General features: G+C 34.8%; 3 protein-coding genes across 5 annotated transcripts; 2 read left to right on the forward strand and 1 right to left on the reverse strand.

Moving 5' to 3' along the window:
• The first annotated feature begins 12,806 nt into the window (after window positions 1–12,806).
• On the forward strand, window positions 12,807–15,419 carry LOC127120531 (uncharacterized). Its single transcript, XM_051050987.1, has 2 exons — window positions 12,807–13,195; window positions 14,895–15,419. The coding sequence occupies exons 1-2, from the start codon at window positions 12,956–12,958 to the stop codon at window positions 15,129–15,131; spliced, it is 477 nt and encodes a 158-aa protein (XP_050906944.1). The 5' UTR covers window positions 12,807–12,955; the 3' UTR covers window positions 15,132–15,419.
• Window positions 15,420–16,508: 1,089 nt separating this feature from the next.
• LOC127120530 (aluminum-activated malate transporter 12) lies at window positions 16,509–19,497 on the forward strand. Of its 2 annotated transcripts, none has more exons than XM_051050985.1 (6): window positions 16,509–16,861; window positions 17,197–17,340; window positions 17,464–17,736; window positions 18,189–18,310; window positions 18,399–18,542; window positions 18,657–19,497. In XM_051050985.1, exons 1-6 carry the CDS (start codon window positions 16,564–16,566, stop codon window positions 19,281–19,283), a joined length of 1,608 nt encoding a protein of 535 aa, XP_050906942.1. In that variant the 5' UTR covers window positions 16,509–16,563; the 3' UTR covers window positions 19,284–19,497. The 2 variants fall into 2 exon arrangements, with proteins under 2 accessions (XP_050906942.1, XP_050906943.1); XM_051050986.1 differs by having other exon boundaries at window positions 16,511–16,861; window positions 17,677–17,736.
• A 161-nt stretch (window positions 19,498–19,658) lies between these two features.
• LOC127120533 (NAC domain-containing protein 71) lies at window positions 19,659–22,750 on the reverse strand. Of its 2 annotated transcripts, XM_051050989.1 has the most exons (5): window positions 22,353–22,466; window positions 21,482–22,245; window positions 20,876–21,165; window positions 20,436–20,726; window positions 19,659–20,331 (listed from the first exon to the last, which is right to left on the reverse strand). In XM_051050989.1, the coding sequence occupies exons 2-5, from the start codon at window positions 21,636–21,638 to the stop codon at window positions 20,062–20,064; spliced, it is 1,008 nt and encodes a 335-aa protein (XP_050906946.1). In that variant the 5' UTR covers window positions 21,639–22,245; window positions 22,353–22,466; the 3' UTR covers window positions 19,659–20,061. The 2 variants fall into 2 exon arrangements, with proteins under 2 accessions (XP_050906946.1, XP_050906945.1); XM_051050988.1 differs by having other exon boundaries at window positions 21,482–22,750.
• Between the last annotated feature and the right edge of the window lie 3,642 nt (window positions 22,751–26,392).

The raw sequence follows: 26,392 nt of genomic DNA on the forward strand, positions 1-26,392 counted from the left end.
AACTTTTAACTCGTAAGTCCGATTTTGGTGGCGTTCGAAGCGTTAGAAAGCTAATGCTCATACCTAAAACATGGTATTGATTGTTAATATGTTTTAATAATATTCACATGCCTACTGTATTGATAATTATATTGGGTTATACGTTTGGTTGATGAATCGTTGCATGGTTGTAATATGATTGCGTGATAATTATGTTGTTATGTCGATGATGTTAAGATGTTGATGAGTTGTTGTTGTTTGTTGATATTATTCATGTGGTAACATGAATTGGTTAATTGCATATGTGTTAGTATGTGTGCATTCATTCATAGCATGGTCGACTTCATTGTGGAAGTGGTGAAACTGTGGGTTCACATGAGCACTCATTGATCCTTAATTGGAAATAGGTGAGGTAGGTGTAGCACTCATTGATCCTAATTGGAAACATGTGAGGTAGATGTAGCACTCGTTGATCCTGAATTGGAAATAGGCGAGGTAGATGAGCACTCGTTGATCCTTAATGGAAATAGGTGAGGTAGTAGATGGTACCACATGCATAGAGTCACATGTCTTGCATTGAGTCACATTAGAGTCATGTTATAGTTGAATGTTTGCATGGTTGTGATTGTGATGTGTGTATGAGATATGGTAATTGAATTTGGTGATGCTTGGATACTTAACTTGGTGAAATATGTGATTATGTGATAATTGTGATTATGTGTATATTTGAGAATATTGCATTGAATTTTAGTATTAACTTCTTGAGTGTTAATGTATGTTTGAAACGTGTGAAATAAATGTTGGTTAATATTAGTGACATGATTATCCAAGGTGTGATGAATTCCTTTAATTGTTGATTTAATCATTGTGCTTGATTAATACTTCTTCATAATGATTTGAATTCTCACCTTTTCTGTTTGAATGTTACCTTTACATGGGTATCGTGCAGATACTCCAGAGTAGTATCACTGAAGTAGGAGGACGGTAGCTCGATCGAGATTAGCTGGAGAGTTTCCGTATTTTAGTTTGACGATTAGGTAATGAGTCAATGCTCTGGTCATGTAACACTGGGTAGATTGGGAGTATCGAACTCATATCTCATTGGAAATGCAGTATGTTATTACTTGAGTTATGTTATCTTGAGATGATTGTTGAGAGATGACCATGGTATGGGACATGGATCATTTTATGAAATACATGAGTATTCTTTATTTTCCGCTGCGAACGCATATGCTTGAATATTCATGATAATTGAGATGTGTTATTTAAATGACCAGGTGTATTGTTGGTTTTTGAAAGCTTTTAGTTTTTGAAAACGTCGATGTGACGCCCTTTTATTTATATGCGTGCTTATTTACTCTGATTATATGTTAAATATTTTGGGGGTAGAAAAAGGGGTGTTACAGTTGACATCAAGATCAGTTATCTTAAAGATCTTGAGGTCTTTGACTCCAAAGTTAGACCATGTGGTAGTAGCCATAGAAGAGTCGTAAGATTTGTCAACATTGACAAAGGAAGAGCTTCAAGGAACACTTGAATATCATGGACAAAGAATGGTTGAAAGAGCTGCAAGCAAGTCGAAGAGTGATATGGCTTTGCAGGTGCAATTAACTGGTTGAAATCAGCAAGAAGGAGGTTGGTTGAATCAAAGAAATCTCTCATACCAAAGCAACCAAAGAGGTGGTGATGTAGATAAAGGACTAGGTGGTGGTCGAAAACCTGACAAAAGTCACATTCAATGTTTCAATTGTCAGAAGTATGGTCACTACTCTAGTGATTCTTCTGAAAAATAAAAGAATCAAGATAATATTGCAAAGTATGAAGAAGAAGATATACTGATGATGGTCACAACAAGAGATGGAGAAAGATTCCAGGACCAATGGTACTTTGACTCAGGATGCTCATCACACATGACTGGTAGGAAAGATTGGTTTGTCAACATGAAATCCTAAATGAAGAACATGGTAAAATTTGCAAATGATAATACTCTAACAGCTGAAGGTATTTATGATGTTATGATTATGAGGAAATATTGAAAAAGGTCATTAGTTCCTAATGTATTGTATATACCATACATCAAAGTAATTTGCTCATCATATGGAAGTTGGTCGAAAAGAACTACAAAGTGTCGATCAAAGACAAGATGATGAGAGTTCTCGACTCAGCTAGAAGGTTAATCTTGAAGGCACCTATGTCTCAGAATAGAACCTTCAAGATTGAACTTAATAAGATGGAGCACAAGTGCCTAGCAACTAAGCTAGCAGGGATGAATGGATATGGCAGTATAGACTTGGCAATCTTAACTTCAAAGATATCAGAGATCTAAAGAGAAGAAATATGGTTTCAGAGTTACCAGAAATTGACATTCCAAATGAAGTATGTGAGGAATGTGCGTAGGCGAAGAAAAAAATGAACAACTTCAGCAAGGATGCAAGAACCAAGTCGAAGGTAATCCTTGAAGTCATATACTCTAATGTGTGTGGTCCTATCCAGGTGAATTGGATTGGATGTAACATATACTTTGTCATATTCATAGATGATTTCAATAAAAAAATATGGACTTACCTGATCAAGAATAAAAGTAAAGTGATCAAGTATTTGCCAAGTTTAAATCTATGGTTAAAATACAAAGTGGTAGAAAGATTCTGCAGACTGATGGTGGTGGAGAATATGTGTCGAAAGATTTCGACATGTTATGTGAGAAAGAAGGGATTGTGCATGAGGTGGTGCCACACTGCACTCTACATCGGAATGAAATTGAAGAAAGGAAGAAAAGAATCATCATGAATATGGTGAGAAGTATGTTGAAAGGAAAGCATCTACCCAAAGAATTATGGGGAGAAGCCTTGTCGACTACAACATATATTTTGAAAAGATGTTTGAGGAAGAAACTAGATGGAATCACGCCAGAAGAATGTTGGTATGGTGTTAAGCCTAGCTTGAGTCATTTGAAAGTATTTGGATCTATAACATATAGATATGTTCCAGATCAGTTGAGAAGAAAACTTGATGACAAGTCGATTAAGATGACCCTAATAGGTATCATTCAACTAGAGGTTACAAGTTATTCAACCCAATGAACAAGCAAGTAGTGATCAGCAGGGACGTGATCATAAATGAGCTTAAGGAATATGACTGGACTAAAAATGTCAAGAAGGATTCAATGAGAATCTTATATGAAGAACCGACAAGTGAAGTCAAAAGAGAAGTTCGATAAGAAAAAGTCAGAGGTCAAAAAAGCAGAAGTAGACCTCAAAGGACAAGACACATGCCTGCAAGGTTGCAAGAATGTATGATTACATCAGATGATGTGGTTGATGATGAAAGTGAGTTGGTACACTGCGCTTTCTATGCAGATATCAAACCAGTCAATGCAACTGAAGCATTAAAGTATTCGATGTGGGTGAAAGCAATTAATAAGGAATTGGAGTCCATCGAAGCCAACAACACTTGGTCACTTGTCAAATAGCCTCAAGGAAAAAATACAATCGATATGAAGTGGGTATACAAGGTGAAGTTGAATTCAAAAGGTGAAGTAACTCGACACAAGACATGACTTATGGCTAAAGGATTTCTTCAAAAGGAAGGAATCGACTTCAATAAAGTTTTCGCACTTGTGGCTAGAATCGAAACAATCAGGTTTGTTGTTGGTCTAGTAAACATGAACAACTGGAACATATGTAAAATGGATGTGAAATATGCATTCCTGAATGGCCTATTAGATGAAGAAGTTTATGTTGCACAACCAGCTAATAGGCCATGCATGGAGTATATGCTGCATAAACTTCTTCAAATGGATGTGAAACATGGCGAAGAAAGCAAGGTATATATGCTGCATAAAGCCCGATATGGACTTAAGTAAGCTTCAAGAGATTGGAATAAGAAGATAGAAAATTTCCTAAGGGAGAAGGAATTTGTGAAGTGCACAACTGAGCATGGAGTATATGTAAGAAGAAGCAATAATGAATTGTCTATACTATGTGATCGCGACTTTATAAGTCTATTGGGGTACTAACTGCAAGTGCACAGTCTTATCGCGTAGTTTTAAAAGATATCGATCCCACAGGGACTTATGAATCGATATACCGTTCTTCTAAGGTCACTTCGTAAAGCTAAGGCGGATGATGCTTTGTTAATTAGGGGGGAGGAAAGTAAAACTAAAATAAGATCTAGATTAAATATCAAATAAGCGGATATCGGTATGTAGTTCGTCGTAATTAGGGAATCAAATCTTCGTTAGTTTCTTAGTTTTAAAATAAATCTTTTCAGTAGACACTATTGATTAAAAGTCTTTTCTCAAACTCTCGCTCTGTTGAATAAACTATGACTTTATATTAACGTGCGTTGTCACTAATTAGTTAAGTCCAAAATCACTTTTTGAAAACAATAGAATCTATAGAAACTCTTTTTAAGAAAACACTAACCATTTAAACACCCTTATCTCAAACTCTCGCTCTGTTGACTTAGATTATATAATTAAACTTAAATGCTTAACTCTCGTCCTCACATTTAACCTTTAAAAATACTTTTTGAAAATGATTAGAATTTAATTAACTCTAAAAATTGCTTTCGCCCTGATTTAAAATTAATGTCCAATTTACACTGTCCAGTTAAAAGCTCAAACTGTCGTTCTATTGATTTTAGCTTCTTTATGTCTTTTACTCTCGTACAAAAACTTTGATATTAATTCTGTAAATTGAGACCATAAAAAGAGTGATTATATTTTTAAACAAAATTAAACCAACTTAGTTTTGATTCCTTTATTCCGCTTACTTTACATACCGATATCTAAGTTTATTTAGCCAGACATGCTAAACAAGCCTAAACAATAATTATGCTTACATACAGCCATATCAGACAGACAGTATAAATAAATAGCAGAGTGGAGCATATATAAATTAAAACAATAAAATTAAAGAACCTGTAAAATTAATAGAAATCTTGAATATCCCTAGCTTCGATGCTTGAACACTCCACCACAGACCGGTTGGATTTGTTCTTGCAATCTTCAATCGGGCAGGAAAAATAAAAACGAAGGAATAAAATACTCTGACCTAACGTAAGGTTAGATCCAGTAAAAGTTACACAATAGTTTCCGGTGTAGAAACTATTGTGTGAAAAATTAATTGAATGCTTGAAAGATTGACTGGAAAAGAAAAGGAAATAAAAGTTGCTAATAAAATAGAAAGCTGTAGAAAATTAGTACTGTAAAATGTAAATGCTTGCACGGCAGAAAGAAAAAAAAAGCAGGAGTGCCCCAGGGTTGGATTTCTAGTTCTATTTATATCAATCCCTTTTGTAACCGTTTCCCACAATTTCCTTCAGTAAGTAACCTTCACGTTTCAACGAGTCAAGCGGAAGAATAGGCTCAACGTGCCTCTGTTACGCGTCAAAAGCCAAAAATATAGGAGTGGGGTGTGACGTTCGTCACACCATGTGTTACGCTCGTAACACAAAGTAGCAGGGCGTGACGCTCGTCACACCATGTGTGGCGCTCGTCACAGCCTCTCAGCGCTTCTCCCTTGTAGATTGTGGGCTGGGCTTTAGTGGAATTGCTTCTCATCATCTTTTTGCACCTCCTTTTCTTTCTTTTTCACGTATGCTTCAAATAACGTTACCTGAGATGAATAGAAGGAAAATACCAAGTAATATCGATTGATATAAAATAAATCGAAACAAATAATAATATAATTTAGTTAAATCGAGTCCAAATATGTGATGTTATTTCTTGTTATCACTATGTCTCTATGTCAATGACCTATTGGTAATAGGAAGTTGCAAGAAGGAGATCAAAGACTTCAAACCTGACCTAACTGAGGAGTTTATAAATGTCAGACTTAAGAAATATCTCATAGTTCTTTGGCATCGAATTTTACAAGAGTAGTAGACGCTTGATAATGCACCAAGGAAGATATGCATGAGTAATACTCAAGAGATTTGAGATGCAATATTGAAACCCAACTTCGACTCCAATTGAGCCCAGATTGTAACTGTCGAAAAGCACAAATGAAGATGATATTCATCTAACACAGTACATAAGACTCATTGGATCACTTCAATGCCTTTGTCATACAAGGTCTGATCTAGCATACAATGTATGTATGGTGAGTAGATTCATGCAGAATCCAAATGTATCAGACCTAGCGGCTACGAAGAGGATACTAAGGTATCTAAAAGGAACTCTCGACTATGACATTTTGTTTCCTGCAAATGGTGAAGGAAAATAATGCAAGTTAGTAGGATACACCGACTCAAGTTGGTGTAGTGATGCTGAAGGCAGAAAATCCACAACTGGTTATTTGTTTATGCTAGGTGGTGCACCAATTGCTTGGAGTTCGAGAAAAGAACTAGTAGTAGCACTGTCGTCATGTGAAGTAGAGTACATAACCGCTTCTCTCTGTGTATCTCAAGCAACGTAAATGGTGAATTTGGTCGAAGAGATTGCATATAAGAGTCATAGAGCAATTACCATGAAGATCGAAAATATGACTGTTATCAATCTAGTGAAGAATCCGATAGCGCATGGACGAAGCAAGCACATCGAAATGAGGTTACACCATCTTCGCGAGCATGTAGCTGATAGGAAGCTGAACTTCAAACGCTACAAACTAAGAATCAGATTGCAGATATCACAACGAAAGGAGTGCATGTCGAAGTGTTCAAGAAATTAACATCTATGATGAATGTAGATAGCTTAGACACAATGAATTAAATGGTGTGCTGAATGTAATTCATGGTGTCAAAACATGTTGCTGTCGAAATACCTAATTGTCGAGAAGTTAGCCTCACCATGGATTTTTACTTAGGCCCAACTTTGCAGTGTTTGAAGAATTAGGTATTGGGGTTTTACTTGAGAAGCAAGCAAGCCCCCAAATATATAAATAGGGAGTAATCCTTATTGTTTGTAATACAACACAACATAAGTACAGTTGCACAGTTGAATAAAATCTCAGTTTGAAAGGATAAAGTTACTTTGTGGAATTTCTTTATCTTCTTCTTCCTTATTCGAAAACCCTAATCTCTCTTCTTTTTTTTCCCCAATTCAAATTTGTCTATTTTCATTACCATTATGGAATGAAATATGGCAACCAAGATTGGTTGATTCACTCGAGTGAAGAGTGAAGAACAAGATGAGTAATTAATCAAAAAGATTGATTCTGTTCATCAAGATTCGGTCGGAATTCTCCATAGATTTTGGTGAATTTCTTGAAGGGAAATTGGTGAATTTCCAACAACATGTAATAATATCATTTGATTGATCGGAAATACCATTACTCAACTAAATTTAAAAGATTAGAGTGTTCATAATAACTTTTTTATTATTTAATTTTGGTAAAATTACATTAGATGTTCTTTAAGTTATTTTCTTAACAGGTTGGTCCTTTAAGGTGATTTCTACATCTCTTTTTTCTTACATTTTGAATATTTAGAAATGTGAGATTGTTGTACTTTTGATTGCACTTTATCATTTTCGTATCATTCAAAATAATTGCATTCACAATTAGTGTTGGTGTACAAGGTGAAGAAGATGGAGATGGAAGAAGAAAGAGAAGTGAGAGAATCAAAATAAAAACTTCCACTACTCTTCCAAAATAGTTACAATAAATGGTTACACACATCCACTGTACACATAACTGTTGATATCTACATTTGTTTATATATACAACAATAATTCCACGTAGGCAAAATGCTAACCTACACTAGCTGTGTTAAGCTTAACAAAACTACTACTACTACTACTACTACTACTACTACTACTACTACTGAATACTAAATACTTCAAACACCATCCCTTAATTCATATTCATCTAATTAAAATTAACAACACCAGTTCCATCCCTCAAGTGGAGAAACTGATGAGTCTTGATCGCTTTCGTCAGAAGATCTGCCAACTGCTTATGGGTGCTAAAATACATAACTTCTAGCACTTCATTTTGAACCCGACTTCTCAGAAAGTGATACTTAATCTCAATATGCTTGCTTCTCCCATATAACACTGGGTTCTTAGCAATATTGATTGTATACTTATTATCAATCATCAACTTCAGAGGCTTGTTTACCTTGATCTTCAAATCCTGTAGTAAATTCAGAAACCAAATAGTTTGACATGCATCCACAACACCTGCAATGTATTCAACTTCACAGGTTAACAAAGCAACAACTGGTTGCTTCTTGGAACACCAAGAAATATGACCTCCCAGATGATTAAATAAATATATAGAAGTACTTCTTCTGTCAACTCCGTCTCCACATCAATCAGAGTCTGAGTAACATATTAGCTTTGAATTATCCTTTTCACCACAAGGGAACAAAACTCCATACTTCAGAGTCCCCTTAATATACCTCAGAATTCTGACAACAACTTGGTAATGAGACCACTTCGGTTTACTCATGAACCTACTAACCATTCCAACTATATAGTATATATCAGGTATGGTATTAAACAAATACCTCAGAGAGCCAACTAACTGCTTGAAATTTGTAGCATCTGCATCATCACACTCAAGATCATAATCCAATTTGTGATTTGTTTCTAAAGGTGTGACTGCAACCATACAATTCAGCATCTCAAATCTCTTCAGAAGTTCAAGTTCATATTTCAGCTGATGCAGAATGATATCCTTCTTAGAGTACATGATCTACATCCCTAAAAAATATGTCATATTTCCTATATCAGTTATCCCAAACTCATTCATTAGCACCTTATTGAACTTAACTATCTCATATTCACAACTTCCTGTTAGCAATATGTCATCAACATACAAACATACTAGAATTATATTGGCTTCAGAAGTATGCTGAACATAGACACCATACTCCATTTCACACTTTCTGAATCCTTGAAGCTTGAAAAATGAATCAATTTTCAGATTCCAAGCTCTATGAGCTTGTTTTAGTCCATACAATGCTTTATGTAACCTGTACACCATCTTTCCTTATTCTTTTTCATAAATTCAAGAGGTTGTGACACATATACCTCTTTTTGTAATGAACCGTTCAGAAATACAGATTTCACATCCAAATGCATCAAAGGCCAATTCCTGTTAGATGTTATCACAATCACCATTCTGATTGTCTCACGTCTCACTACAAGAGAAAACACCTCAAAGCGGTCTAACTCAATTTCTGTAGAAAACCTCTTGCCAATAACCTTGCTTTGTGTTTTCCAATTGATCCATATGGCTTCAGTTTCACCTTGAAAACCCATCTGACACTGATGGCATTCTTGTCCTTTGGAAGCTCAGTCAAATCCCAAGTCTTATTTCTTTCTATAGCCTCAAGTTCTTCATTCACGACCTCCAACCTCACTTTCTTCTTTAGAGCTTCTTCAACACTCACTAGTTCAGAGTCTACTAACAGGGCACATTGAATGACTTCATATTCAGAGTCTATTTCAGTATCTTGCAACATGTGAAACTATACAAACCTTCTTGGAATATTTATGGTTCTTTGTTGCCTCCAAACTTGTTCAAAATCTTCTTTGGACACTGGAACAATATCATATTCTAGAACCCCATAAGTACCACCTACAGCGGCATGACCACCTTTAGAGTCTGAAATATTACTAGAGTTTAGATCTCCGCCAGAGTCTAAATCACCATCATAATCTAGATCAGAATCAGATTCACCTTCAGAGTCAGACTCGTCTTCAGAGTCACCTTAAGAATCATCTTCTGATTATGACTCATCTTCAAAACCTTCAGATTCTGAAGTATCTTCAGAAGTTTTGGCACTACACCAAAGTTGGATTGCGATTTACTCTAATTCCACGCTTCTGATTCCTTCACAATAACATCTCTATTGAATTCAACCTTATTAGTGACAATACAATAGACCTTATAAGCACCTACGGTACCCTACAAGCAACATAACTCTGCTTCTGTCATCCAACTTTCTTCTCTTAGCATCTGGAACATGTTTGTAACAAATATAACCAAACACCTTCAGGTGTCTCACATTTTGCTTATCTCCAATCCACTTCTCTAAAGGAACAATTTTCTTCAGCTTCTTGGTTTGACACTTATTGAACACATATGCTGCAGTGGCAACAACTTCTCCCCACAAGGTGTAAGGTAGATTCTTTTCCTTCAGCATGCTTCTTGTCATATCAAGCAAAGTTCAGTTTCTCCTTTCAGCAAGACCATTGTGTTGAGGAGTGTATGAAGAAATCAACTCATGCTCAATTCCATTCTTCTCACATAACTTTTTGAACTCTGTAGAGTTATACTCACCTCCACCATTAGTTTTAAGAATTTTAGCTTCTAATCATTATGATTCTCAACCTTGATTTTGAATTTCTTAAATTTAGAAAACACATCATGTTTGAACTTTATAAGGGATACACACCTTATCCTTGTGAACTCATCAATAAATGACACAGAGTATTTATTCCCTCCAAGTGAAGGTACTGAAAATGGTCCACACATATCAGAATGCACCACACCCAGAGCATGCTTTGCTCTTGGAGGCATTTCAGATGCAAATGTCAGTCTTGATTTTTCCCCTCTCATGCACACATTGCATGACTTCACTGGCTTCTTGATTGTTGGAATTCCATGTACCAACTTCTTTGAATTCAGATGCCCTAAGATTCTAAAGTTCAGATGACCAAATCTTTTGTGCCACAACTCACTTTTCTTTATAACACTTATTGCACTAAGGCATTCAGAGTCTGTAGTTTTAACATTCACTTTAAATGTTCTATTCCTCCCATGTTCTGACTTCATAATCAACTTCTGATTATAATCATATAGCTTCAAAAGATTGTCATTCATGGTAACTGAAAATCCTTTCTCAATTAATTAACCTACTCTCATCAGATTGCTTTTCATATCAAGAACATACCACACATTTTGAATCAATGTTGTTTTACCATTATTCAGAACTACTCTAACATTTCCCATACCTTTAACATTGAGGTATTCATCATCAACACATCTGATATCTGTCCTCTTTCTAGAGTCAAAATCAACCAGCCATTTCTTATTTCCAGTAAGATGATTTGAGCAACCAATGTCCATATACCATAAGTATGCCAAATATGCATCATCAGATTCAAAAGCCATCAATAACACAAATTCATCATCAGAATCTCCTCTAGATACGTTTGCTTTTTCTAACTTCCTTTCCTTGTTTGACCAACAGTCAACAACGAAGTGGCAAAACATCTTACAACAGTAGCACTGAACTTTCCTCTTGTCACACTTCTCATTCCCCTTATGAGCACTCTTCTGCCCTTTAGAAGTCACTATCATATTTTTTCATGGCTTCTGACAAAGACTGCTTCTGATATTTCTTACCAGAAGCTGCGTTCAGAGCCTGCTACTCTACTTCCATTTTAGAGTTTCTCTCAGTCAGATGCAACTCTTGTGCCTTTAGACTACTTTGCAACTCTTCAACTCTCATGGTTCTAAGATCCTTATAATGTTAAATTGCTACAACAATATAACCAATCTGAGAAGTAAGAGATCTAAGTACCTTTTCAATGATCCTTTCTTTAGAGAGAGTTTCTCCATACGACTTCATCTTATTTAGGATCAGAATCACTCTAGAGATGTAGTTAGGTACCTTCTCATTGTTCTTCATACTGAGATTCTCATACTGCTTACATAGAGACTGAAGCTTCACCTTCTTCACTGATGCATCACCTCCGTAACACCGTACCAGTGTGTCCCACGCGGACTTCGCCGTTGTCGAATCAACTATTTTCTCAAACACGTTTGCATCCATACACTGATGGATGTAGAACAACGCCTTATGATCTTTCTTCCTCAGATCACGCTGAGCATTCCTCCACACATCCATTGCATTTGCCAGAAGTGAAACAGGAACACAATCGTTGTTGACGAGATCAAGAATATTGAGCGCAAAACAACACATGTATTTGAACCATCCACCGATTTTAGTTCTTGCCATTGAACATTGGAAGCTTAGTACTCAGATTACCGTTTCCGTTCATCTTCAACCTTGTGCAATTCACTCAGGTCTCACCAAACACTAGTGTTTCTCATTTCTCCAGAATCAAGAAATGTGATTCTGTTACGATTCCGATAAAAAATTCAACACGAATCCAAGAAATAAAACCAATCACACGACGCTTCACTGTTCACTTGTGTTCCCCTGTGTTTCTCTGTGGAAATGAACCGAAACGCTAGATATCAATTGTTGGTGCACAAGGTGAAGAAGATGAAGATGGAAGAAGAAAGAGAAGATAAATAATTGAAATAACAAACTTCTACTACTCTTCCAAAACAGTTACAGTAAATGGTTACACAGACCCACTGTACATACAACTATTGACAGCTACACTTGTTTATATACACAACAATAATGCCACATAGGCAAAATGCTAACCTACATTAGTTAGGTAAAACATAACAAAACTAATACTACTACTACTAAATATGATTACTTCTAACAATTAACACCTTCACTATGTTAAAAAAGAATAACGATTCACATGTTTAATAATTTAAATGATCAAATTGTTATAAAAAAAACAATCTTAATTTTTTTTAAAATGTCTCTAGTGTAATTTTGTCATCATTGTTGTTTCATTCAAAACTCTTGTTAAGACTGTGCAATGTCAAAAAGAAAGAAAAAGAGAACAAATCACAAGAATTGAATATTGATTTGTGCAATTCTTGAATGTCACTCCACCAACAGAAATTTGAAACTTTTTTAACCAACTAACTTACATAGTACTAGTATTTAAGTTTAAAATGAATTAATTATTGAGTTTATTTTTAAATAATAATAATAATAATAATAATAATAATAATTAATTAATTAATTAAAAATTGATATATAGAGTATGGAGTAGAAAGTGGAAACGGGTCGATAGTAGGTAGAAGCATTAGCATTGCTACTTGATATGCATTGGTTGGGTCTTGTTTCTTTTTCGTCTTCCCGAGTAAGAAAACCGATTCATTCTTAGTGCTGCAACGCCGTCGTTTTCTCTTTTCCTTCTAAATTGATGGGACTTTTCAGAAAGTTTTTTGGATTCTTAGGGTTTACTAAAGACGATGACCACGATCACGAATCCAAGGATGATAACCACGATCAACCCTCCGGTCAATCTCTTCCGACGAACTTTCGCGTCAGAGACACCGGTATTCCTCGTAGAGGCTTTAGCGTCCCTGTTCAGGTTGTCCAAGATCGTCCTCAACTTGGTCCCATTCTCACTCCTTCCGTCTCCGGCGACGGCGGAGTTCAGGTCACTCCTTCTATTCATTTTCACTTATTCCCTTTTAAATCCAATTCGGGAAACATTGAATTACTAATTTCTGATTTGAGGTTTTATTTACCGGTACAAGTCTATGGTTTAACTTCGTTAACGATTAATTGGATCAAGATCAAATAACTTGCCGCTCATGTTTTGAATCTGAATTGTTGCGAACTTAAATCATTCTCTGATTGCATTTTTTTATTGTTAGTATTTTACTTTGTCAAGATTATACAGCAGTTAAATTGTTTCATAATGAGTTCCTTCTTCTAGAGGTGAAATATGCTTGACTTCTAGATGTTATGTCATTCATTCCTTGATAGCATAGTTATTGCAGTGTTGTCAATTGCGGATAGCGGAAATTAGTGGTTTGTCCAAATTCTGCTACACACCACTCCTAAGCCCTATAGTCACTATTTGACAACATTTGTTTTACTAAATTGAGATTTGTTTAATTTCTGCTACGCTATAGCCGCCATTTAACAACGCCCATTTATGGACCTGGAGCATAATTAGGTCAGAATATGGCTGATGGCGAAATGTATATCAATATTAAAAGTCGGGGTTTCTGCACCCGTATTATACTCTATTGGATTTAGTTTATCTTTGTGTAACATCAAGTTTGAAGCTAAAAAATTTCTTAAACCAAAACACGTGAAAGAATTCGAAAAGTTCATTATTTCATGATATGAGTTGGTAATGGTAGATGATTTGTTTTCTACCATGCTCTGTTTCAAAAATGGGTTGCTTTTCTGTTCCATGTCAGTGCCCTTTGTCCTTGTTTGGCAATCAGAAATTCCCTGAATAGCTTTTCTAGCATGTATAATGGGAGCATTGTTTGGTAATGCTTACAAATTAGTGGGCAGTTTTTGTTTGTACACTCATGATCTTAAGTAATATGCCTGCACATGTTAGGAAAATCGAATAATTTGACGTCAAGGTTTAAAGACTCAATTAACTGCAGATGATAGAGGGGGTGTGAAACTTGGTTTATGTCATTTTTAGTAGCTGGTATTGGTTTTTGTTCCTTATCCAGGTTCAGTTCACAGCCTAATGTTCATATGTAGATGTGTCTCTATTTAGTAACTTCAATAAGGGAGAATTACAATTTACTTATTAATGAATCTTCAGAAAATAAATGGAAGAAATAACCAAATTGCGTTGCCATTTAAGCTAATATAATATAACATAACTAAATGTATTCATCACTTTTTGGAAATTGTTAACCACTAGTGTTTTTTTAGCGAAAAATGTTAGTATTATGTTGGGGGTGTGGATTGGACTCTTAATCTCTTTATCACTCCATTCCTTAACTCCTCCATCCAATCACCGAGCCAACCTTATAACTCCCGTTAAACCCTAGTGCGACTAATGGTTTTTGTATTGGAAATGCTTTTACTAAGAGTTCTTAAGTATTAGTTTTCTAAAAAATTCTCATAATTGTATATAATGGTGAAAAAAAGCATTTATATTGAAACTTTGAGCCTTATTGTTTTGCATGCTACATTTTTTGTCTCCATTGCTACCCCTTTTTAGTTTTTCTGTGAGCGGATGATAACTCTCTTGATTATGCAATTCCCATCTTTTTGAACTGGTGCCTCTGAATCTGGTGCATGCATTTTTCACTTGTCCCAATTATGTGAGCTGTATGGTTAGATAAGTTACTTATTCAAGTAATTTACTTCATCAGGGTCTGGGTTGGTATGCAAAGCAGCTAAGGATAGATGAAGATGGAGATATAGCAAATAAATTCCTTGACGAGGTTTCATCAGAGACTCCTGCATTTGCTGCAGTTCATCATAAAGCAACAGCAAGGTTTAAACTGAAGCATGACACTAGGCCAGTTAAAGTGAAGAAACAGGTCCTATCATCAGATGGGAAATTTCAGCAATGTGTGGAACACCAGGGAATGTTGCAGTGGGTATAAGTAACCTCTTAGAAATTGTTATGGCTATTCATTTGTTGTACTTTGATTGTTGTGCATATGGTTGGAACCTGTAGTCAAAACGCTCTTTTATCACCTAGGCTTACTTTATGGTGTGCCTTTTTCCTCATTGTTTAGGTCCTTTCACTAGCTACTAATATATGCTTGGGAATTACTGCATTTTGGTGAAAGTATGTCGGAGTTAAATGTACTACAATTTTAGGAAGCTTACTCAATGAGTTACAAAATCTCATCTCCAAGCTATATTATGGAATCTGGTTTAAATTGTTAGTCTAGTGGTTAATAGTTGATTTTTTATTTTGTTACAGACATTGAATGATATAATAAAAGGGTGTATCTGGCTGAGCAGATCATGTCTGAGGAGATTTATAATGATGGGCATGATGTTTCTCAAACGAACAATATCAACAGTGTTTAGAAATTTTGGCTAAATCATCATGTCTTTAAAATACATTTTCAAAACCAATAAAAACCTCTTTGAACAGATCCAGTTGTTAGACAGTAGTAACGGGATAAAGTGGGTAAATTTAATGAAATTATTGCAACCAACTCTGAAGAATACAAGTGGCAAGTTGTTTACACGGCCACATGGTGAAATCTCAGCTTCAAATGAATGCATGAAGTCATGAAGAAGTTGGAAATGCACGAGAGAACTGCTCACTGGTATAACAAAATAAAATCAAACTCCCAACTGTTTGAGGACAACATATTAAGTCAAAAAGGTAAAGTTAATAAGTAGACAGTTCACACGACTGTTTCTTTTTATCGATTCCAAATTATGTTTTCAGTTTTTTTGCCCGTGAAAGCCAAGGAAGTCAAAAGTCAAGAAACTAATCACACTGTTAAAACTCTTCACAACAATCAGTGGATGCAACTAATTAATTGAACTCTAATTAACGACGGATCATTACATAGATTTTGAGTTCGAATTCTAGTTTCAATGATAATTTGTCAGACTTTACTTTATCTCCATGAACAAATAGTGAATGCGGTCCGTGATATGTTAACCGCAATTAAATGAATATAAATTAATTGTTTGATATTTATAAATCAATCTTAAAAAAAAGAAAAAAACTTTGCATTGTACTTTTTTTTTTGGTCGGATAGTCACCTTAATTGCTATGGTGAGGAAAATTTCAAGCATTCTTTGCCAATTTTGAGTGGTTTAGCACATTCCCTCCAAATATTGATTTTCATAAAAGTAAATCATCAATGTTAGAAGTAATTATTCACCACAAAAAATAAGTATATACATAATTGGGAGTTGTACAGTTTGATAAAGCAATGACTTTAACTATGACTTTAATGGATTACACGTGAATGTAAAAAATGACATTGCCAACTTCTTCCTACCCTTGAACAATATAAATCACAAACATGCTTCTTGAACAAAAACCGGGACTTCTAACTAGAAATGTTCCCAATAGTGCATGTTGGAAGTGGCAAAGAAATGACAATGGGTGAGAGTGGGAAGTGGAACAAAAGTGTGCATGTTTTTGGTGAGAGGCTAAAGAGATATCCTAGTTTAGGTTGGAAGGTTATATGGAATGTTGGATATGAAGATCCAAGAAGGGTGATCCATGCATTTAAAGTTGGTTTGTCTCTCACTTTAGCTTCTTTGTTGTATTTGTTGGAGCCAATTTATAATGAGATGGGACAGAGTGCAATTTGGGCTGTCATGACTGTGGTGGTTGTGCTTGAGTTCACTGCCGGCAAGTTTCTCTCTCTTAAATTTCACTTCAATTCTTTTCTATGTAGTTAGTTTTACTTTATTGTATGAACCGATTATGCAAAGTTAGTTAGATATGATATCAGAGTCTATTCAAGATCTATTGAATCATCTGCTCTCAGATTTCCGTTATTGGGCCAACCACCATCTGTGGCCATGCATCAAACCTAATAGTGTTGATGTTATGAACATGGTTTGCCTACGGTATGAAATAAAGAGCAATCTTCACCTTACAGAACATACGCAACCTTATTAGATGCGTGTGTTTGAACTTGAAGACCTTTATTTTTCAAACTTTTATTCATTTTTTGGTGGCAGGAGCAACTTTATGCAAAGGTCTTAACAGAGGATTGGGGACACTATTAGCTGGATTATTGGCATTCATGGTTGGATATATTGCAAATGCATCACCTGATAGAATCTCTCAAGCTGTTATCATTGGTGCTGCAATTTTTTTTATAGGTACACTCCATGCATTTAGACCTTAACAAGTACTACCTTTTATAACAGTGACAAAAGAAAACAAGTTTGTGATGACTAAACATTATTCTTAATATGTGGTTTCATGCGACTTTGTTATTGCAGGAGCTTTAGCTACTTATATGAGATTCATTCCTTATATAAAGAAGAACTATGACTATGGTCTAGTTATATTTCTCATGACTTTTAATTTGATTGCTTTGTCAAGCTATCGTGTGGAAAATGTCTTGAAGATAGCACACGATCGCTTATTCACTATTGCCGTAGGTTGTGCCATTTGCCTTATAATGAGCCTGCTGATGTTTCCAAATTGGTCAGGAGAAGATCTCCATAATTCTACTGCTTTCAAGCTTGAAGGACTTGCCAAATCTATCGAGGGTATGCAAACTTTTAGTTACATTTAGTAATCGTGTTAAAAAAGTTCAATTTGCTTTTACTTATGCAGCACTGACGCTTCAGCTTGAAGGCATGTCTGGTGTCATGTGTGAGCCATGTATCATATGTCAGACATTTAGTAACGGTGTCACAAAAACTCTATATGCTTTTATTTTATATAACACCGACACTTCAAATTGAAAACATGTCTGGTATCTGATATGTATCTGTGTTAGACACTAATACACTCAGACACATATAGATTCCATTTGATTACTTCTCGATGTAAGTAATCATTGTTATATATATGTGGCTTTTTTTACAAGGAAGGTCTTACTCTTTTATAATCCATATTTTGTGTTTTCCACATGAAAAGCAAATTATCATAATATCATACCTTGTGAATTTTACCTTGTAAATCTAAATCAACACATAGTCAAGGTAAAATCTTGCAGCTTGTGTCAATGTATACTTTTATGGCGAAACCGATAGCCCTGGAGATAGCAACTCGTCCGAGGATCCGATATACAAAGGTTATAAGAATGTTTTGGATTCAAAATCCATTGATGAAATGCTGGTTAGTCTCCATCTGCCATATCTAAGTTCATTTTAATACATTCCTTTGAAAAGTGATCTTATATTGCTTCTGTTTCGAATCGACCAAGGCATTGCATGCAAGTTGGGAGCCAAGGCATTCTAGGTACTGTCACAAGTTTCCATGTCAACAGTATGTAAAAGTCGGAGCTGTTCTTCGCCAATTCAGTTACACCGTGGTCGCTCTACATGGCTGTTTGAGATCAGAAATTCAGGTAACTCAAGATTTCGGACGTTGCAATTTCAGAGACAAAAATGATGATTTACTCATTCTAATCCTATTTGAACTATTGTTTATATTCATTATTAATTCGAAAATTTTATTTTAGACACCAAGATCAGTTAGAGCTATGTTTAAGGATCCATGCATAAGGGTTGCAGCAGAAGTATCAAAAGTATTGATAGAACTTTCCAACAGCATAAGAAACCGTCGACATTGCTCGCCTGAAATACTGTCTGATCATCTTCATGAAGCTCTGCAGGATCTCAACAATGCGATAAAGTCTCAACCTCGTCTCTTCTTAGGCTCAAAGCACAAACACAACCATGCAAACAACATGCTCAAAATAGCTGCTGCACAAGTCGGTCACCAAGTAAAAGCCTCTGGATTCTCTTTATCGAGTGTTAAAACCGACTCTTCCGCGTTGCTTGAATGGAAAACAAAAAGAGATTCGTTAATGCAATCGAAGGAAAACGAAAGAAAATCTTTGAGACCTCAATTGAGTAAAATTGCTATTACTAGTCTTGAATTCTCCGAGGCGCTTCCTTTTGCTGCTTTTGCATCTTTGCTTGTGGAAACAGTTGCGAAATTGGATTTCGTTATCGAGGAAATTGAAGAACTTGGAAGATTATCTTGCTTTGAAGAGTTTAGAGCTGGTGATGAGATTGTTGTGACTTGTGAGGAGCCTCTAGTTGATGTTTCGCGGAACAACTTACCTTCACATGGAATTGAATAGACTAATTAAGTAACAGAAACATAACCTTTATGGTCTGTTATTTGATCAATCATTGTGATGAATATCAAACATGAATTATTTGAGTATGTTTTAATCTAGTTACTTATTTTTTCTTTGTTCACTACAATGTAAACAGATTTTTAATTATATTTCACCATCTTATTGAAACATTGTTGAATAATTTTTAAGAAGATATGATGCTTTTATAGGAGCTTTTGAACTGTGTTGTCTTATCAACTTTAAAACTGAAATTCATCTTTAGCTTTAGTTTAAATTAAAAGAGAACACATCACTGATAAAAGATAAGTTGCGGTTATCGTAACTAAAAGTAGAAACATGAGTCTTGCTTTGTCCACAAGCATAATCTACTTCATATGTAATAAGTCCTCATTCATTCATTAAGCTGGTTCTATGAATCCACACATATAATAATACAAAAAAACCGATATAAAGCAAATTCGGGTGAAATCTAAAAAAGTGATGTAACCCGGAAAACCTACACAACATAATAGTACAATACAAATCGACTAAGTGAAGAGAAGTTCGAGAACTGGATAGTATCTGTCTGGTGCATATGAAAGGATTGGACTCATTAATCATAGTTTATCACTCAAAGACGGACATAAAAAGGCGTTGTCTCAGAGATCCCTTCTAGAGTTCTAATTCCTCACATAAACTCTCATTTGATTACAAATTGGACTTTCATCCCAAATTAAACATCTCGTAACTTGTAATGCAAGAAAAGAAGGAGAATGTTATTCTTATTCCTTTTTTCTTTTCAGAATTGGTTTGGATCTCTAAATGAAGGAATTTGATCATAGCATTCGTAAGGCAAGTCCATGAAGCTTCCTTGTCCCGTGTAGGGTGAAATGCAACCGATTCGACTAAGAGTGTCAGAAAATTCAATTTCCGCGTTAAAATTTGAGTAGGATGAACATGGTGAGATTTCAGTGTGTTCAAATGATTGCCAAGGTGTCATTGAACTCAATAAGTCATGTTGTTGTGGGAAACATCCATCAAGATCTTGTACCGGAACTTGAGAGTAGTCCTAAAAATCGGAAGAGGAAAAATGTAAGAAGAAACAGCTTTAACTAATATCTACGTATTAAGTCTTGTTTCTCAAGTTTACTTTTCCGTCTTTTATAATAGTACCTTTGAAGAATCGAGAATCATGTCGGGGGAGAGCCAGAAGGTTGAAGGATTGGTATCGGAGGAAGCTTGCTCAAATCCAGCCGTAGTAGGCACATTGCTTGGGAAATTAATAGGACTTGAATAATGACTCTCACTGCCACTGCACATTTGACTTGCCCGACAAGAAACCTCATTTCCATCGGTGGAAATGGAATTGCTCCCATCATTAGCTTTAACTCTCTTTCCTCCATGCCCTTGGGAATCATTCGCCTTCTCATTCTTTTTAATAACTCGGCACAAAGCAAAAGCACCCTACAAAATGACCGATAAGAATTGATTTGATATGAAAGCAAGTATAATGACAAATTTAGTAATAGACATTTTATCGACAATGTTTGACAAGTCAAGATTCAGATAGTTTCTGTTGCAAAACCAAACATACAGTAAAAGGAGATTTTTACCTCTGAGCCTTGACTAGGATCATCGTTGAGGCGATATTCGTGCATGACCCAATTGGTTCGATCGCCTAAAGGTGCTCTTCCGCAATAGAAAACCAGGGTCTTGCGGTAACCCGTGACAGTCTCGGTGGAAACGAATGGACTAGCCTCACACACAACCTTCCTGTCTTTTCCTGTGGCTTTCCAGTAACCAGCTTTGGTGGCTCTATTTGTTCTCGATCCATTCGGATACTTGCGATCGCGTGGACAGAAGAAAAACCATTCCATATCTCTTTTTGGTAGGAAAGATTTCTCTGCATAAATTCCACAACCCCACAAATTAAACTTCTCATAAATTTCTTTAGCAATTTCTTCTTAGTATTTCAAACCTTTGACTAAAAAAATCCTATTAAACCGGCTTTTACTGCCTTAAAATTTTCAAACATTAATCAATAAAAGGAAAAGTAACAACCAAAAAAACAAAACAAGAACTGTTTTCTACTTTCTGTCTTTCTCATAAAGTCTCAGTTCACACCTAACATGAAAGTTTTTGTTTTAAATTAGTTTACACTAAATACACATGTTATGCAACCATCAAATGATCAGCATGTGAAATTGAAGATAACCTACCAGGTAACTCCCATGGATCAAATTTGTAGAAATCAACAACAGGTATAACTTCAAGCTCAATTTCAAGTCCCTCGACTTTTCTTTTCAGGTAATATCCTATCAGTTCTTCATCAGTTGGATGGAAACGAAAACCGGGCGGCAATGAAGCCCCTCCCATTCTATATTTCTATGTTCCTTACTACTATTAAAAGAGAAAAAAAAAACAGAAGTGAAACTGAAATTGTCTAGGACAATGTACTAAGTACCAAGAGTACTATACCTATCAAAAATCTGAAAAATCCAAAAATAGAAACTTTTGTATACAATATAGTTTTTATCAAGAGCTAAATGACATTTCAACAGTGTGCATCCGTTATGTGCCAGAATCATTGTAATAAAAGAAATTCAAGTCCTCTTATTATGAACCTATTTCACCCCCTAAAGAAAATAATGAACCAGACTAACTGAACTTCAAAAGGTTGATGAAGTGTGTTTGATGATAGTGAGTGATAGAAGAGAGAGTAGAGGGAAAGAATGTGGAGAGTGATAGTGTGGTATATATAGTAGGATTTGGGAAGGGAAGACATAGTCCAAAATTATACACAGAGACACCGAAAGTTGTTTCAGAGTTGAGATTGCTTGTCCCAAGAGGACCCAAAATTCCAAAGTAAAATGGCCCACCACTTTCAAAGTTCAAACCTGTTCAGTGTTCACACCTAAAAGTTCATGTTTATTTGCTGCTTTTTTTCTTTCTTTCCAAGAGGTATGGACTATTTCATCACAACCTGAGTTGAACAAACAAACAAACAAACAATGGATTCAATAACTGAGTGTTTTTTTTAAAGTAAAGAGATATAAAGGTAAACGACAATAAGCTGCGTGCTGCGTGTACCGCTACTTCTTTCAGGATGGTAAAACCAATCATCTTAAACTACATCCACTAATTTAGGAGATACCAAATTACTATGAGGTGTCTTTGGATTTTCTGTAAAAGATTCACCAACTCTAATGTTAAAAAATCAAAAGTTTCAAAGATAAATGGTATAAAAGCATGTTGATTGTCAGAACACGCTTTCTTGTATTTGCTTTACTTGAATGGGCTTTGATGGATGTCACGTTTTCTCGTGTTTGACAATATTACTTGAAGTGACCTTGAAAACAGTCACGCTTTCTCGTGTTTGACCACTTACTTGAAACAGCTTTGAGGACGGTCTGTTTATTCCAAATTAAAACCTTCGTTCCTCGGTCTCACCAGTAAAAAAATCCTAATCAAACCTACCCAAGAGTACATCTGAGCAAGAGCATGTGCTTGCAAAATGATTTTAACTGAAAATGTATGTAAGGAAAAGTATTAGTATTATTATCTATTATTTTGCTTACATTTTAAAGTTAATAAAGTTATGAGTATGATACATGTTGCACAAAGCAAGTTAATTTGCTCACAAAGTTGTTGTGGAATATGGGATTCCTTGTTTGTGCCATTCATTACCCTAAAGATATTTCCATGTCATCCTGAGTCAGATTGAACACTTTACCTTCTTTTTTTACTCAGATGATTGTGTCATCAAGAGGGTCCAATCTCCAAAAGTGTTTGATGAGTTTTTAAATTTTTTTAGAGGTTCTTTTCTTGTCATGAATTCACATTGAGGTATTAAACTCATGTTAGTGGGACCAACCAAGAGGTTGTTGCTGATGAGTAAAGAAAGTACAGTGAGTAATTAGTGGAATGTTTTTCATGAATAAGAGAAAAAGAAGAAAAGGTTAAAACTAAAGCTTGCTTTAACACCTCATTTTGTTGTGATGTTTGGGATAGTGAAAATGTAAAGCAATAAATGTAAGAGCACTAGGATGTTGGTTTGGTTTGAACGTTGGTCTATGTGGGTTGGTAGTTTCAAAATAGACAAAGCAGCAATGAGAGAGGGTGACATATATGTCCCTTGCCACATTTTTAGAAGATAAAAAGGTGAAAGGAACTTAACTGTGTTTTCTATGTTTGATGTCATTCCTATTTTGTCTTTTATTGTGTAGCTCTAGTTTTTTTAACCCATTGGAGTTTTGCATTCACACTATGGATATTAGAAAGAAGGAAAATAAAATAAAAATAACTTATAATCACATCATATTTTAAAATAGATGAAAAATTATTGTATAATATATAGACTATTCTAAAATTACTCTATCATATTTTAAAATAGATGAAAAATCACGTGACAGCAAATACTCCTGAAAGTTTGTGGGGGACGTTACAAATGGTGTCAGAGTCAGACCCATATCGATAACAATCATCTATTAATCTTGTAAAATCCAATTATGCATGGAAGGAGTAAGCACATTGAGGTTAGGTTTCATTTCCTAAGGGAGAAGGTACACCAGGGTGAATTTGAAGTGAGACATTACTCTAGTGAAACATAATTGACTGACATTTTTACCAAAGGACTGAAGATCGACAAATTCCTAACTTTGAGAAAGAAATTAGGAATAGTTCAAATCAACTATGATTAGTTTGTGTTTGACAACTTGAATTATAAGAGGATATGTTGTGATATAATCCAAGTTATAGCTCAAACCCAAATTAGTTAGAGTTAAAGTTTGTTATATTAGTTACTTAGTATACAAGAAACATAGTTGTATACATATACCTAATTGTAATTCAATTTTAATAATTTTCAATAATAACAATTCATTAATTACTTTTCATTCTCTCTCTCATTCATTGTATCGCTCAAAGTGTCTCACGCACTAACACTTTTATATATATATATATATATAATTTTTAAAAATTGAGATTTAGGCTTCATGAAAAAAATTGTGGGTAAATATCCGCAACCAACTAAAATCACCCCATGTAATCCACTAATTCTATCAAACATAGAGTTAAAAAAATAGTTAATTAAATACTTGTTAATGATTTTAATTCATAGTAGATTACTCACTCATAGTTTCTCAATCGCAACCTAAAATTTACGATTTAAAATTGATTAGCTTATTGGAGATTATGGATTGGTTTGTTATAGTTTTAAAAAAAATATATTTGAAATTTTTCATAACTTTGTTATATCTTTTTTAAAAAATGATATTAACAGAGTTATGAAAAATTTGTTAATATTATTTTTCAAAACACGTTAATATTAGTTTTAATGGATAAGAAATAAATAAAGAAGATAGGAGAGATGTAACTAATCCATCAAAACAATAAAAACTGTAATTAATTAAATTAAAATGATCTCTAATATATATATATATATATATATATATATATATATATATATATATATATATATATATATATATATATATATATATATATATATATATATTTATATATTATATATATATTTATTTATTTCCCGTGAGCTAGAATATTCACACATCTATTACTTTAGCAAAACATATGAAAGATTTTTAATTTAAATAAATGAATTCTTAAAAGTAGAGTCTAAATTCACATTTAAGTTAGATTTAATTTGGTGTGCATTTAAATTGCATTTAGTTTGAATGTGTGTATGTAAGTAAAGTTGAGTTTCCAGTTATAACATAATTTACATTGTAATAATTTATGTTAGAAAAGTTAGTTATAACTTTTCTCTCTTCCATCATCTTCATCTTCTTCCTTCTTATGCATCAGCAATTGATATATAGAGCTTTGGTTCGGATATGCGGGAAACACCAAGGAAAACACAAGTGAGCGTAAGGCATATGTGATTGATTTCGATTCTGAACTTCATAGTAAATTGAAGTTCGAAATCGTAACAAAATCATATTTTTTTTATTCTAAGGAATTGGAAAACACGCGTGTTTGGTGAGATCTGAGTGAATTTCAGCACAAGATCGAAGATGGACGATGGAAATGGTAGCTTGAACACAAAGCTTCCAGACTTTGTTGGAAAAATTGGAATCAATTGTTGATTCAGATGCGCATGTTGTTTGACGCTCAAGATGTTCTTAATCTCGCCAATGACGGTTATGCAACAGTTACATCACATGCAACTGAAGAACAAAGAAACGCATATAGAGAGATGAGGAAGAAGGATCCGAAATCTTTGTTCTACATCCATCAGTGTGTGGACGTGAATATGTTTGAGAAGATCGTTGATTCGACGACGGCGAAGGCCATGTGGGACACACTAGTACAATGCTACGACAGTTATGCATCAGTGAAAAATGTGAAACTTCCATCTCTATGTAAGTAGTATGATATTTTTAACATGAAGAACAATGAGAATGTACTTGATTACATCTCCAGAGTGATTCTGATAAAAAATGAGATGAAATCTTGTGGGGAGACTCATTCTGAATAAGTAATCATTGAAAAGGTATTGCGATCACTTACTCATCACTTTGATTACATTGTTGTAGCAATTGAATATTCTAAGGATCTGAGCATCATGAAAATTGAAGAGCTGCAAAGCAATCTAGAGGCACAAGAGTTGCATCTGACTGAGAGAACCTCTAAAGGCATCTTCTGGTAAGAAGAATCAGAAGCAATCTTGGTCAGAGGTCAAGAAGAGACATGGTGATGGTTATCAGAAGTCAGAAGTCTCTAGTTGATGAGAAGAAACATCACATAGGAAAAGAGATATTTAACAAGAAGAAGGTTCAATGCTACTATTGTAAGATGTTTGGTCACTTTGCTACTGAATGTTGGTCAAACAAGAAAAGTAAATCAGAAGAAGAAAACATAGCTAGAGGAAAGTCTGATGATGAACCCGTGCTATTGATGGCTTCTGAATCTGATGGTGGATATTTTATAGACTGGTGGTATATGGATAATGACTGCTCAAATCATGTAACTGGAAACAAACAATGGCTGATTAATTTTGACAGTAGGCATTCCTAAGATTGTGAAGCCTAAGAAGTGATGTGAGATATGCATGAAAGTCAAGCAACCAAGATTGCCATTTGCATTAGAAGTGGCTCCAAGAGCAAAACATG

The sequence above is a fragment of the Lathyrus oleraceus genome, chromosome 2 (genome assembly GCF_024323335.1).
Source record: "Lathyrus oleraceus cultivar Zhongwan6 chromosome 2, CAAS_Psat_ZW6_1.0, whole genome shotgun sequence".
Lineage (NCBI taxonomy): Eukaryota > Viridiplantae > Streptophyta > Magnoliopsida > Fabales > Fabaceae > Lathyrus > Lathyrus oleraceus.

Coding starts and splice junctions, on each gene's coding strand:
- LOC127120533 (XM_051050988.1), bottom strand. CDS start 21,638: ATGGGAGGGGCTTCATTGCCGCCCGGTTTTCGTTTCCATCCAACTGAT. Junction 20,727..20,875: donor ATCCTAGTCAAGGCTCAGAG/GTAAAAATCTCC, acceptor GTCATTTTGTAG/GGTGCTTTTGCTTTGTGCCG. Junction 20,332..20,435: donor TGATTCTCGATTCTTCAAAG/GTACTATTATAA, acceptor TCCGATTTTTAG/GACTACTCTCAAGTTCCGGT.
- LOC127120530 (XM_051050985.1), top strand. CDS start 16,564: ATGTTCCCAATAGTGCATGTTGGAAGTGGCAAAGAAATGACAATGGGT. Junction 16,862..17,196: donor TGTGCTTGAGTTCACTGCCG/GCAAGTTTCTCT, acceptor TTTTGGTGGCAG/GAGCAACTTTATGCAAAGGT. Junction 18,311..18,398: donor AATCCATTGATGAAATGCTG/GTTAGTCTCCAT, acceptor GAATCGACCAAG/GCATTGCATGCAAGTTGGGA.
- LOC127120531 (XM_051050987.1), top strand. CDS start 12,956: ATGGGACTTTTCAGAAAGTTTTTTGGATTCTTAGGGTTTACTAAAGAC. Junction 13,196..14,894: donor CCGGCGACGGCGGAGTTCAG/GTCACTCCTTCT, acceptor TTACTTCATCAG/GGTCTGGGTTGGTATGCAAA.